At 41.6% G+C, this 12,039-nt stretch overlaps 1 protein-coding gene across 1 annotated transcript in view; it reads right to left on the bottom strand.

The window, feature by feature from the left end:
- The window catches only part of cfap57 (cilia and flagella associated protein 57), a 114,405-nt gene that overhangs the window by 94,323 nt on the left and 8,043 nt on the right, over window positions 1-12,039 (bottom strand). Inside the window, exons 4-6 of the mRNA XM_028810850.2 lie at window positions 6,906-7,165; window positions 6,443-6,608; window positions 2,510-2,659 (exon numbers count right to left, since the gene is read on the bottom strand). Of these exons, the coding sequence (XP_028666683.1) occupies window positions 2,510-2,659; window positions 6,443-6,608; window positions 6,906-7,165 (576 nt within the window). The remainder of the gene's footprint in view (window positions 1-2,509; window positions 2,660-6,442; window positions 6,609-6,905; window positions 7,166-12,039) is intronic.

The raw sequence follows: 12,039 nt of genomic DNA, 5'->3' as shown, positions 1-12,039 counted from the left end.
TCATTCTCACTAGGTTCCCTTATTGCTATGAGTGAGGTCAATTGCCCCAATTATGTCAGGAAAGCTGAATGTCTCCTGAAAGTCTGAATCAGATCATACGTTAGTCATCATTGTGGACAAAAAAAAAAAAATCCTGCCCGTCCCTAAAAATTCAATTCTTTCATATATGACAATTGCATAGTTTTCAAGCCGTGCCAAACAATCAATATTGTGTCAAACAATTAGTCTTTGAACAGACTACAGTGCATGATATTTATAGCTTCTATGTTTTTACTGTGCTTTGGTTTCTAATTCTGAGGAGTGACAACAGGGAGGTTATCTAAACTGTTGAAAAAACTAAAAAGCTCTTCAGTACAAATATGCAGCATTGGCTCTCTTAAAAGGGAGCTACAACAGAATGTATAAGTCATCACTTTTGATGTTTAATACAGTGCATCCGGAAAGTATTCAAAGCACATCACTTTTTGCACATTATGTTATGTTACAGCCTTATTCCAAAATGGATTAAATTCATTTTTTTCCTCAGAATTCTACACACAACACCCCATAATGACAACGTGAAAAAAGTTTACTTGAAATTTTTGCAAATTTCTTAAAAATAAAAAAATTGAGAAAGCACATGTACGTAAGTATTCACAGCCTTTGCAGTGAAGCTCCAAATTAAGCTCAGGTGCATCCTGTTTCCCCTGATCATCCTTGAGATGTTTCTGCAGCTTCATTGGAGTCCACCTGTGGTAAATTCAGTTGACTGGACATGATTTGGAAAGGCACACACCTGTCTATAGAAGGTCCCACAGTTGACAGTTCATGTCAGAGCACAAACCAAGCATGAAGTCAAAGGAATTGTCTATAGACCTCCGAGACAGGATATTCTCGAGGCACAAATCTGGGGAAGGTTACAGAAAAAGTTCTGCTGCTTTGAAGGTCCCAATGAGCACAGTGGCCTCCATCATCCGTAAGTGGAAGAAGTTTGAAACCACCAGAACTCTTCCTAGAGCTGGCCGGCCATCTAAACTGAGTGATCGGGGGAGAAGGGCCTTAGTCAGGGAGGTGACCAAGAACTTGATGGTCACTCTGTCAGAGCTCCAGAGGTGCTCTGTGGAGAGAGGAGAACCTTCCAGAAGGACAACCATCTCTGCAGCAATCCACCAAACAGGCCTGTATGGTGGAGTGGCCAGATGGAAGCTACTCCTTAGTAAAAGGCACATGGCAGCCCGCCTGGAGTTTGCCAAAAGGCACCTGAAGGACTCTCAGACCATGAGAAAGGAAATTCTCTGGTCTTATGAGACAAAGATTGAACTCTTTGGTGTGAATGCCAGGTGTCACGTTTGGAGGAAACCAGGCACCGCTCATCACCAGGCCAATACCATCCCTACAGTGAAGCATGGTGGTGGCAGCATCATGCTGTGGGGATGTTTTTCAGCGGCAGGGACTGGGAGACTAGTCAGGATAAAGGAAAGATGACTGCAGCAATGTTCAGAGACATCCTGGATGAAAACCTGCTCCAGAGCGCTCTTGACCGGTTCATCTTTCAGCAGGACAACGACCCTAAGCACACAGCCAAGATATCAAAGGAGTGGCTTCAGGACAACTCTGTGAATGTCCTTGAGTGACCCAGCCAGAGCCCAGACTTGAATCTGATTGAACATCTCTGGAGAGATCTTAAAATGGCTGTGCACGGACACTTCCCATCCAACCTGATGGAGCTTGAGAGGTGCTGCAAAGAGGAATGGGCGAAACTGGCCAAGGATAGGTGTGCCAAGCTTGTGGCATCATATTCAAAAAGACTTGAGGCTGTAATTGCTGCCAAAGGGGCATCGACAAAGTATTGAGCAAAGGCTGTGAATACTTATGTACATGGGATTTCTCAGTTTTTTTACTTTTAATAAATTTGCAAAAACCTCAAGTAAACTTTTTTCACGTTGTCATTATGGGGTGTTGTGTGTAGAATTCTGGGGAAAAAATGAATTTAATCCATTTTGGAATAAGGCTGTAACATAACAAAATGTGGAAAAAGTGATGCGCTGTGAATACTTTCCGGATGCGCTGTATGTTAGTTGCATCAATGAATATTATAATAATGGCCCTGTGATGCTCATATGGATTATTTTATGCACGAATCATCACTTATCTGATTTGGCTGTATTTTGCTACCTTATCAATGGTGTCATCATTTCCCACTTTTTCAGAAATGTTGCGTACGCATGGGTCAGAGTATAAGCATGTTCTCCACTGGAGTTTTCTTTTACAGATTTCAAATTTTCAGTTGAAAGTTGCATATGCATATTTTGAGCATTTTTCTGCCCATATCCTAGTTTTATAAATCTGACCCTAGATGAGGATTTGAACACAGGTCTTGTCTGCTGTAAGACAGCAGCATTAATTACTGCACTACCATGCAAACACTCTCGTTTTTACCATTTATTATGTCATAGCTAATATAATATAATATAATATAATATAATATAATATAATATAATATAATATAATATAATATAATATAATACACCTTAATCTCTGCAGAAGAAAGGGCAATGCTGTAGAGCTGGCAGTGGTCCGTGCTGGCAAGCAGGGTCTCCTCAGAAGGACTGATGCATAAGGTAAGAATCTCTTGATGCTCAGCATTACTTGGCTCATAACTGTGCTGGTCCTGTGGTATCTACAAAGAAAACACATCTTTTATTCACCAGACATCCATGTATTTAATAATAAAGAAAACTAAATATCCCTACCCTCAATCTGTGTTTTCCACAAGAGGGCGTATCACTTGACCCTGAAATAAGGGAACGCAAAGAAACTCTTTGTGGATCACTGACTACGTAAAAACACACTCACAGTGACAGTATGAATTAGTATCTTCAGTTTTGTCAGGCAGCATGTCTTGTTTATTTAATCATATGGGAAGGGCAAGTGGAACTTAGAGAGTTAGGTGTGAGAGAGAGAGATAATTTAATCTATTCTCTTTTAAGGATTTAGAGCTTTCTATAGTAAAAAGAACCAGCTCTCAGACAGGGAGCACACCAAAATGTAGTTTTATTATTATTTCATTCTGTGTTAGAGGTTCTCAGCCACAATTTTTTTTAGCGAGAAAGGCACTATAAAATATTGGATGGATAGTTTGATAAAGTTCAGTGTACAGTAAAACTGAAGAAAAATAGATAGATGTGAAAGGCACCATATTTATATTTTTTATGTTCTAACATAACATTTTTGTCAAATATCCACACAATTAAGTGGAACCTGTAAATTGATGGATGGCAGAATATATGCATGAATGCACTGCACCCAGTATGACGTGAGTGACATAATGCCTCCTTGGACCAACATCTCCACAGAGACAAAAGGCAAGCGTCACGGAATATTGTTCTACCCACTAAGGTTTCTCTGGACTCACTCTCTGAGTTGCATTTCAAGTTTAGGCAAACTCTGGCTTCATTCAAAAGAGAACAATGGAACAACGATTCCCTCAAAAAATGAGGTTGTTCTGATCTTAAGTTTATTCCAATGCAACCAGGTCCACATTTTGTGCTTAATAATAATTTCCTGTACTGTGTGGCTGAGTCACTCAAACCTACTAGTGGCGAGCTAGTTCACACCCATATCCTAGGTGCCCACCTGCAAATTGAGAAGATGTTAGAACAGATAATGTTTCGATTTTATTGGCCAAGAATTAATGAGGAGGTCCGACGTTTTTGTGCTTTCTGTCCAGAATGTCAACTGCGGCAGATTCCTCGGAAGGATTGTGCTTCTCTTGTTCCCATCCCGCTTATTGACAACCGTTTGACTGAATAGGAGTCGACAATGTAGGACCCTTTGATCCCCCTGCACGTGGTCATAAATATATTTTGGTGACAGTTAACTATGCTACACGGTATCCAAGGCTATTCCTTTGAGACTGGCCAATTCCAAGAATATTGCACAAGAACAAGTTAGGGGTTTTTGCAAATGTTGGCCCCCGAAAGAAGTCTTAGCAGACCTGGGGACGCCTTTCACCTTGGAGACGTTCAGGCATGTTGAAAAGTTACTCCGTATTAAGTTTTTAAAAACCTCAGCATGTCATCCTTAAACTGATGGTTTAGTGGAGTGGTTTAATCAGACCCTCAAACAAATGTTACGCAAGGTGGTCAGCAAGGAGGTCACCTTTTGAATTGTTATATGGGCAACAACCCCGGGGAATACTGGAAATATTAAATGAAGAATGGGAGGAAGAGGCACTACCTTCTCCCAATATTCTACAATATATTGTACAGTTACATGACAGATTTGGAGCATGCGCAATCAGCACAGGTTCACTATTATGATCATGGCACTTCTCTTCGGGAATTCCAACCCAGACTCCGAGTCATGGTTCTTATTCCCACTCTAAATTACTGACACATTGGAAAGGGCCACATGAAATTGAGGAGAAGAAGGGGCTTATCGATACTTGGTTAAACAACCAAGTCATCAGTCAACTGAATGTGTATGCCACGTCAATTTGTTCAAACCATGGTAGGACAAGAAGCCGATCCCTACTCCAGACAACCTAGTTCATTCTTCTCTCAGAAAACAAACTTTTATTTTGGCACAAATTTGACACCCAAGCACTGACAAGAGTTTGATCTTGTTTGTCCCAGAAGTGGTGAATGAGCACCCTGGAAGAACTTTCCTGACTGCGCATGACATCATCACTGAACATGGGGTCATTATCTGAGAAAGCCTGCATTGCCTTACGGAGGCAAAAAGAGCAAATGTGGAGCTTGAAATCAAGAGAAGGCTAGATCTTGGTGTAATAGAGGAAAATTCTAGTTCATGGTCCAGCCCCATCATCTTGGTCCTAAAACCTGACGGAAGTTGGTATTTTTCTAATCACTTCTATCAACTTAATCAAGTTTCCCAATTCAACGTTTATCCGATGATGCGAGTGGACAGACTCCTTGAACTGCTCGGAAAGGATTAACATTTGATCACACTTGGTATGACAAAAAGTTCTTTTAATGAAATCTGCTAAGGAGAAGACCACATTTAGCACCCTTAGTGGCCAATAGCAGTAACATGTTCTTCCATTTGGATTACACGGGGCACCAGTGACCTTCCAGTGTCTGGTGGATAAAGCCCTCTGCTCTCACAATTCCTATAGCACCACCTATCTAGATGACATTGTTATCTATTTCAGTATGAGGGAGGAACATGTGCAGCAGGTCTGGCTGTTCTCCTGGCATTAAGAGAAACGGGCCTCAGGATCAATCCAAAGAAATGTTATGTTGGATTGACTGAGGCAAAGTATTTAACCTACTTAGTGGATAAGGGTACAGTCCGACCACGATGTGCCAAAATGAAATGGCCCCATCTGCAGAACAAGTGATAGGTCCAAACCTTCTTAAGTTTAGCAGGGTACTACTGCCAGCTTGTGCCTCGTTTTGTCTGAGAGGGAGGTGCCCTTGACTGATCTTACAAAGTAGTGGCCCCTAAAACAGCAGTAGGGGCTGCAAAAACAGAACCTGCATTCCGTGTCTTTAAACAGGCCCTTAAGTCAACACCTGTGCTAATAAATCCTAACTTCTCTTTAATTTATGTCTTACCAACCAAAGGTCCAGATATAGGTCTCAGAATTCAGGTTGGTGCTGCAACTCTTTATTGTGGTCTGTCTGATCTCTCACATATATATGCAGAATATACTGTATGAGTACATATATATGAGGAGGTACCCAAAAATAACCGGAATCTGTACCTGGCACACAATCGAGACTTAGTTGCGAATTTTACCGCTAGGTGTAGCATACTTACAGTATTCTGTTGTTGTGTTGCTCTGCATTGTTAGTACGCCATTTCATGTCAGTTTTTCTTGGTGCTTATTAAATGTGCTCTGTGCATTTTGTGATGGGTGAACATAAACAACAGCGAGTCTGCGTTAAATTTTGTTTTCTCTTAGGAAAAACAGCTGCTGAAACTGTAGTGATGCTTGAAACTGCTTTTAAAGAGGAAACGTTAAGTAAAACGCAGGTCTACGAATGGTTTTCACGTTTCAAATAAGGGGAAATGTCACTTGATATTGCTCCGTGTAATTTTTTCTTGTTCCCGTATATGAAAAAATAACTCGAAGGAAAGTGTTTTTGTACCGTGGAGGAAATCAAAGAAAAATCGCTCTAGGCATTGGACAACATTCCTCTTCAGCAATTCCAAAAAAGTTTCCACCAGTGGGAAAGCTGTTGGGACAAGTGCATTCATTCACATGGAGGGTACTTTGAAGGAGACTAAAGTTTCATTAAGTAAAAATTATTAAAACATTTTTTTTTGCATTTCCGATTATTTTTGGGTACCCCCTCGTACATACATACTCACAAAACATTTTTTTTTACTCTTGAGATTATTTCCCATTTTAGAGCATAGTTGTATCATCAAGTTAACTGTGGTTATGTTTTTTTTATTTTTTGCATCAGGTACCATTAAAATTAGTCCATACCTGAATTTCCCTTGCTCTCCTGTAATTATCTTTTTCCTCTGTCTTCTCAAAGACACATACTGTTCCCAGGCCAGCTGAGCATGCAAACCCCTTGGAGTAGGTGGCTACTGCTGTGATGCGTGGGGCTGCAATACTTTGCTCTATTTCTCCTTTAGATGGTAGCGACCTGGTGGGATTGAAAAAGAGCAGAACCATTCATCATTAAGATGTCACATTGCACTCTGATTTTTTAAGGATTTGGTGTTGACAAGGCACACGTTTACTTTACTCTATTGGGAACAAAGGTAGGCTGGAATATACACTGTGATGGAGACCCCAGGGCTGTCTATTGCCTGAATTGAACTTCAGGTTCAGCGATGCTCTATACCCACAATGCACACAGACTGATAGCCACATAACTTCCAATATGCTTACAATCAATTAACCGATGTTTCTTTTGCATAGTATCGATCACAAAGCTTACCTGTCACTGTCACGAGTTGATGGCTTGGGCACCACGTGTGTCTCCCACCGCAGATCCCCACCCTCAAACAGCAGAAGTCTCCCATTGTCTGTACCGACAATAATGCGGTCGTCAGTCACCCAGGCATGAGATAAGTAATTCTGAGCATCCAGCCTCTGAGCGTTAGTTTGTTTGAGGCTCCCTTCGGTGTAGCGGAAGAGTTTGAAGACCCCACTTCCCGTGACACAAACCTGAGTGTTATCACGGGGATTGAAGCTAATCTGCAAACATAGGAGGACATGGAGCACATAAGGATAATTAGGTTAGGGATAGAAAACAAAAGAAAACAAACAGGAAAGAACACACTTCTATGTACTATATGTTTTCAATAAAAAAAAACAACAACAACAACAACATTTATTTATATAGCACATTTTCATACAAAAAGTAGCTCAAAGTGCTTTACATAATGAAGAAAAGAAGAATAAAAGACAAATAAGAAATTAAAATAAGACAACTTTAGTTAACATAAAAAGGAGTAAGGTCCGATGGCCAGGGTGGACAGAAAAAACAAAAAAAAACTCCAGAAGGCTGGAGAAAAAAATAAAATAGTTGTGACGGACGGCTGGGGCCCATGCCCGGCCGGGACGCCGCTTCTGTATCTGTTCCAGGGGAGCAGGCATGGGCTGCACCATACCTCGCCCAGACCACTTAGTGGCAAACCCCCTGGATGACTCTGGTGCCTCAGATACCCGCAGGGCTCCATGGGAGATGGAGTTCTCCACAGCCCTGTTGGGATCCAGGGTGGCTTCCAGGAGGCACTGCAGGGGTTCCTGGGCCCGTCTGGGCCGTAGTTCAGCCACATCCGGAGGTGCAATCGGAAGCAATTGGTCAAGCACCTGAAGCACTTCTGGGTGAGCTATAAAAGGAGCCACCAGCCACCACTCCAAGAGCCAGTGTCGGGAGGAGGAGGACAAAGCTGCCAAGGAGGACTGGAGGACTTGAAGAGTTATTTGTGTTTGTGACTTGTGGTTTTGTGGGACTATGTTGTGGCTGAGGGACATGGGGAAGACGTGGACCCCCAGCTGAAGAAGGGAATTAAATTCTTTTTGGTTTATTTTAACGTGCCTCCACTGTCAGTCTGTGTTGGGTGGGGCGCATACTGTATATAGTGCCTTATTACATAGTATATGAAGAAATGAATTTTTTTCAAATTTAGGATTGCAGAGTGTCACACTAGTAAGCACTACTACTTCTCCTATCCAGCTTCTATCTCCATGTGTGTGTGAGAGTTTTCTTCCCACATATTCCAAAGACATGCAAGTTAGGTTAAATGGTAACTCTGAAATGGCCCCTTGGAAGTATGAGTGCCATTGTAGGCAAGATGGAACCTTGTAATGGAATGGCATCCCATTCAGTGCTGGCTCTTGATACTTTCAAGCAGTAGAGGCGCCAAGACCTCAGAACACGGTGAGCCTTTTTTTTTTTATGAGCAGACCTACTATTACTGTTATTACACTGTACTGTTAACTATACAATCAATTTTAGAATGCACAATTATAAAAATCCACTCATAACAACGTACATGGGAGCATAATATTGTGAATTTCCCATTGGGATTAATAAAGTATCTATCTATCTATCTATCTATCTATCTATCTATCTATCTATCTATCTATCTATCTATCTATCTATCTATCTATCTATCTATCTATCTATCTATCTATCTATCTAATAGTTGTTGCTGCGTCCAGTTTTAATTAGCTTTTGTTCATACTAATTTAAATTCTTTTACAAATGGTGAAAATAAACTGACTGCCTACTTTTTAATGGCCTTTGTGTGTGCTGTGCTCTTCCAGTTTCTGAATCATTGACTCTGTCCTTAATTAAGTTATCCCCTAATGCCTGTGTTTGGGTTTGCTATAATGGGAGATGAGCACACATGTACATATACCAAGAACTGACATACTCTGAGCTGCATAAATGGGTTTTGTTTAATTTAATAAATTTCACCGCAGAATACCACTCAAACTCCATTTAACAAGTTACAGCAAAACCTAAAGGCTAACCAACAAATAAAGTGCCGGAATCAGCAGTAAGAGAAAGATAAAGACGGCCTTGCAAACAGATGAACACATATAGCACAATTAAAAGCACACTTCCCAAATTTACAATGGGAACCAGCTACTCCTGCATATTTTACGTTACAAATGTGTCTTTCAATGCGGTCCTATTGAAAGGCGTGACATGTCATAGGAATGACATAAACATAGGCGTGAAACCTCGGATATAAATTTCAAAGGAGTGACAACCATCCAACCAACCATCCAGCGTACTTTCAGTTGTGTGTGGTAGGTGACTCCAATAAAATGTCACTCCTTTAATACGGTATTTATGTCACTCCTTCGATACAGACCCCTTTCAATGTACTGTATTCCAGTATGCCCCTTATATAAAGTATCAATGAGTCGTAAAAGTTATGAAAGTTGGAAAAATCACATCGGTGAGTTGTCAGCTCATCCATATTAGACAAATCCATGGCCTCTGATGATCCATCAGCATCTGCCAATGGAGTGTTCTTAAATATTTCAGCACACTTCCTACTAGCGTTGCTAGCATTTGCTACTTATATTTGCCATTGTGATCAAATATTCAATGCTGATATTAGACATCTGGAATGTTATGAAATTCTGTTTGCTACCTGACAGTCTGAGGGTGTGGCAGTCCTGGCTGGAGAACAGCCTGCGTTAGGAGGACCTCTGGGTGCCGAAGTACTGTGCATAAGTGAGTGGGTGAGAGGGCAGGAGTCAGGAGCTCTGTTAATTCACCTTTGGGACAGACAGGGTCGTGAGGAATTGGGTGCAGGTAGGAAGCTGTGTAATGAAGTATGGGCCACAATCAATACAAGTGTGAGTGGACAGGACATGGGGGAAAGTGAAAAGTGACTTGCCTGTAATAGTGGGGACAAATGCTTAGGCAAGCTACAAGTAGGGTTAAATGATTTCCCAGTTCATTTCTGTAATGGTTTTCGGAGGCTCACCTCCTCATTCTACATGGTGTATCTCTGCCTGTGTCAGTCTCTCCTGTCTCAGTACACATTGCATTATTTTAATCATAGGCAATGCATATTAAAATAAATGTTTGTAAAGAATCAAAAGGCTAATTTACAAAACATGGTGGGCCAATGAGTAAAGAGGGGGGCCAAGGCCTACAGGGACCCAATACTGGCACCACTACTGGGGCAAGGATACCCTGATGTTATGATAAACTGCTTTATTTTGCTTTCTCTGTGCTTTCCTTGGATTATATTGCTAACGTTAGTTTTTTTTTTGTTCTGGATTAGTTTTTAGCATTCTCTCGTGGTGCCATTTTGTTTTCCTGTGGTTGCTTCCATTGTGAGAACTTTCTGTTGACAGTTGTTATGGCTTTTGTTACTCAATATCAGCCAGAAGACATTGTGTACACTTCCTGGTTGTCTGAGACTACACATGCCATTTACAAAGATGTGTTGGTGCGTTTTTTTTTCTTTTCTTGACTCTCAGGGTATTGATTTTTTGCATGTGTAGTTCTTATTTTTGGTTTAGTGCTTATGAGGTTAGAAGCCAGGATTTGTTGACCTATTGGTACTTAACTTGCCCTGGCTTTTTGAGTAAGTCAAATCTCCTGGTCAATCATTCAAAAAAAACATGTCTGTTTTACCTTCAGGTGGCTGAACACCTGAATTGGTTAAGACATTTTGAGAATAATATAATGGACTGAGTACGGATGCCATAGCGTATACGTGAGACAGCGGTCCCAAACACTGCTCTGCTTGCACAGGGTGTTAATCTTTCTTTTATATAAGACCCTTAACAGCATGCACCATTACAAGATGCTACAAAATCAATTACTGCATCACAGTTACCATTACCTTGGTCAATAATATCCATCCATCCATCCATCCATCCATCCATCCATCCATCCATCCATCCATCCTCTTCCGCTTCCGCTTATCCGAGGTCGGGTCGCAGGGGCAGCAGCTTGAGCAGAGATGCCCAGTCTTCCCTCTCCCCGGCCACTTCTTCTAGCTCTAGGCCAGCCGGGAGACATAGACCCTCCAGCGTGTCCTGGGTCTTCCCCGGGGCCTCCTCCCAGTTGGACTTGCCCAGAACACCTCACCAGGGAGGCATCCTGATCAGATGCCCGAGCCACCTCATCTGACTCCTCTCGATGCGGAGGAGCAGCGGCTCTACTCTGAGCCCCTCCCGGATGACTGAGCTTCTCACCCTATCTTTAAGGGAGAGCCCAGACACCCTGCGGAGGAAACTCATTTCAGCCGCTTGTATTCGCGATCTCGTTCTTTCGTTCACTACCCATAGCTCATGACCATTGGTGAGGGTAGGAACATAGATCGACTGGTAAATTGAGAGCTTTGCCTTACGGCTCAGCTCCTTTTTCACCATGACAGACCGATGCAGAGCCTGCATCACTGCGGATGCCGCACCGATCCGCCTGTCGATCTCACGCTCCATTCTTCCCTCACTCGTGAACAAGGTCAATAATAACTTTATATTTTTTATAAAGTTTCTTTTCCTGTCATTACTATCACAAAATAATGTAGAAATGAATCAATCGATCCATCTAATACCAAACCCATGTAACCCATTTTTGGATCATAGGGAACCAGAGTTTATTCTAGTAGCAGTGGGCCCAAGGCATCACATGGCACACAAGCATAGCCACACTCACTCACACGGGAACAAATTAGAGTGACAATTCACCTAAAAAACCTATCTGTGGGATATAAGAATTAAAAACCCAACACTTGAATTTACCCAGCTGGCTAAGCACACATCATGTTGCCCTTCAGTATCAGTGAATAAAAAGATATATCAAATAAAAAGTGCAAATACCATACACAATAAATAAATAAAATGCAAAAATGAATATAATGATGTATTTTCTGTCACATCAGGGCAATGCCTGTCTCTTCAAAGGTTCCGCCGAAGGGTACATGGGGTTAGGATCTTAGACAGGGATGGAACTTTTGACACTTTTGTCGTGAAGCACACAGTGTCAGGTTTTCTATCATATTCTAATTATGACATGACTAGTTGGTTATAAGTTTTGCACTATCCCGCACTGTACCAGCTATAAAAAGGAAACGGCAACTACT

This window comes from Erpetoichthys calabaricus, chromosome 10, assembly GCF_900747795.2.
Source record: "Erpetoichthys calabaricus chromosome 10, fErpCal1.3, whole genome shotgun sequence".
Classification (NCBI taxonomy): Eukaryota; Metazoa; Chordata; class Cladistia; order Polypteriformes; family Polypteridae; genus Erpetoichthys; species Erpetoichthys calabaricus.
The sequence above is the reverse complement of the archived record's forward strand: the minus strand, read 5'-3'. Positions and strand labels throughout refer to the sequence as shown.